Source organism: Eimeria acervulina, genomic scaffold (genome assembly GCF_000499425.1).
Source record: "Eimeria acervulina Houghton genomic scaffold, Eah_scaff2173, whole genome shotgun sequence".
Lineage (NCBI taxonomy): Eukaryota > Apicomplexa > Conoidasida > Eucoccidiorida > Eimeriidae > Eimeria > Eimeria acervulina.
The window spans coordinates 120-3075 of NW_013548596.1; the positions used below are offsets into that span (position 1 = coordinate 120).

General features: G+C 41.3%; 1 protein-coding gene across 1 annotated transcript; it reads left to right on the forward strand.

Moving 5' to 3' along the window:
• Window positions 1-1441: 1441 nt before the first annotated feature.
• On the forward strand, window positions 1442-2956 carry EAH_00065390 (hypothetical protein; the record flags this gene model as incomplete). Its single annotated transcript, XM_013392852.1, has 1 exon — window positions 1442-2956. A coding segment is annotated over one exon (1515 nt), but the record flags the coding sequence as incomplete, so codon positions are not given.

Sequence of the window (2956 nt, forward strand, 5' to 3'; positions counted from 1 at the left end):
TAAATAGAGAGCAAAGGCGAAATAATTAAATCAAATAAAAACAAATAAATAAATAAATAAATAAATTAATTAATTAATTAATTAATTAATTAATTAATTAATTACTAGTTTAATCTCTATTGATTTAGATAAAGAAATGTGTATATACAGATGCATCTTCTTAACGTTATTGACGCTGGTTGCTGCGCTGCTGCTTCTGTTGATTTGCAGTGTACATTTCAATAAAAATAAAAATTAAATTAAATTAATTAATTATATTAAATTATTGTTTGAGAAAATATACTTAAAAAATTATATATTTAGCTAGAGACGCGCATAGCAGCAGCAGCAACAGCAGCAGCAGCAGTATCGATAAGCACAATGCAATAGAAGTATATATATGAAGGTGATGAGAATAGAAGAAGAAAGAGTTGAAGAGTTTAAAAATAAATTAAAAGAATATTTTAATTATTATTTTAATTAAAATATAAAACATTCAGGTGTCTATACACCTCTAAATTTTCTTGTAAAGTTGTTGTTGTTGTTGTTAAGGCCGCACCTGCGTTTCTTCGTTGCCTTCTCACGAACAAATATCTATTGTTTATTTTCTCTTTTTCTTTTTTTCTTCGGAATAAACTCTTATATCTTTATTAAATTATTAATTTGATTACTTTCGAGGCTTTTAACAGACCTATTAAGCCCTTGGTTTCACCTTCTTTTCGTCAAATTGCTCTGCACCGAACGGATAATAATAAATGTTTTAATTTCTCTGTCTTTGTCTTCTTCTTTTACTTTCTTATATATTAATGTTCTTTTATTGTTATTTTCATACATTTCATTGTTACATTTTTAATCTTCTTTGTTTTAAGCTCGTTGACTTCAAGTTTCTCTTTGTTTTGCTGCAACTAGCAGCAGCAGCAGCAGCAGCAGATAATATATATATAATATAAATATATAAATATATATGTAGATATATATATATAGATAGATAGATAGGATCTGATGTTATTTCTTTGCTGTTTACGTTTGTTTGCTTTTTTAAGTAGTTTGTTTAAATTAATTAAATATAATTTTTCGCCGAGATGTTTGCTTTAGATTAATATCAATACACAACAAGAGGAGGCGTAAAGACAGGAACTATATTTATTTATTTATTTATTTATTTTGTTTATTTCATTGTTAATTTACTCTAATTAATTAATCAGTGCTACAGATGGAGGGGCTTCTTCTTATGTTTTATTTTATATTCTTCTTATAAGTCAGCTACATACATATATATAGATATACATATATAGATATTAGATATATATGTATATATATATATATATATATTAGTTTAAGTCTATGCATTTCTTTTTATGTTAATCTGTTTGCATATCTTTAAATAATTATTGAGGGGGTCCTTGTGTAGATACACCGCAGCAGCATTTCTTTTTAATTTACTTTATTATTTTCTTCTATCATGCAAGCCGAAGCTGTTGATGGCTCCAACGTGCTGCAGCCTGAAGAAGCAGCAGATAAACAATTTATGTATGAGAGCTTCGCTCCTCGCAAGAAGCTGCTGCTGCCGTCGGGACGCAGCAGCAGCAGCAGCAGCAGCAGCAGCAGAAGCAACAGGAGTAACAGCAGCAGATTCTTTCGTGGTATTGCTCTGAGTGTTATTGGGGCTGTCTTAACTCTCCTCCTAGCAACGCATTTATGCTGGATTAAGAGCAGCAGCAGCAGCAGCAGAAGGAGAAGAAGATTAGCAGCAAGAAGCTCTCATACATCAGGAGGGTTTCACGATGCAGCAGCAGCAGCAGCAACAGGAAGAAGGGCTTACGACATTTGTGCTATTGCAACCCGTATTCGAGGAGTAGCAGCAGCAGCAGAAGATGAAACTAGTACAGCACAGCAGCTGCAGCAGCAGCAGCAGCAGCAGCTGCTGCTGCAGCAGCAGCTGCACAACCCGGGTCCCTATACACCTGAAAATAGTTGGCTAGACAACCCCTTCCCCCTCCTAGACTTTGATATTCTTGCGGACGAATCTGTAGATCTTGCTGCTTTGCAAGAATCAGCAGGTGAAGGCTGGCCGCTGCTGCAGCAGCAGCAAGAGCAGCAAGGCATTGCTGCACCTGCTGCTGCACCGGCTGCTGCTGCACCGGCTGCTGCACCGGCTGCTGCACCGGCTGCTGCTGCAGCACCTGCTGCTTGTAATCAGTCTGCTGCTTCTGCTGCGCTCTGGCAGCCTACAGATACACTCGAAGCTTTTGTTATTCGCGGAGACGGTGCTACTACTGCAGCAGCAGCAGCACCGTCTGTTGCTGCAACTGCAGCAGCACCTGCTGCTGCAGCAGATGGTGCTGTTGCAGCAGCTGTTGCTCCTCCAGCAGATGACTCTATTTGGGTCCAGCAACGCGTAGTAGCACCTGCTGCTGCTGCGACCTTTGTTGCTGCTGCTGCACCTGCTGCTGCTGATGCTGCTGCTGTGCCTTCTGTCGGTCTGACGCCTGGCAGCTGGAGGCAACTTCCAGCAGCAACAGCAGCAGCAGGTCCTGCTGCTTCTGCTGTTGCTGCACCTGCTGCTGTTCTTGCGTTAGACGGCTCGAGCCCGGCATCGGCAACAGGAACAGAAGCTGCTGCTGCTGCTGCTGCACCTGCTGCTGTTCTGTCTCTTGAAGGTTTTGTTCAGCCAGCACCGACAGAAGCAGCAAAACCTGCTGCTGCTGCTGCTGCTGCTGCTGCACCTGGTGTTGGTCGTATGGTTTGGGGTTGGAGTCACCCTTCAGCAGCAGCTGCTGCTGCTGCTCCTGTTGCTGCTACTCCTGCTGCAGCAGCTGCTACTACTACTTTGCCACTTGGGGGCTTCAATCCAGCAGCAGCAGCAGCAGCTCAAGTTGCTGCAGCACCTGCTGCTGTTCTGTCGCTTGAAGAGTGGGGTCAGCTGACTGCAGCAGCAGCGCCAAATGCTGCTGCTGCTACTCCTGTGGCTGCAGCA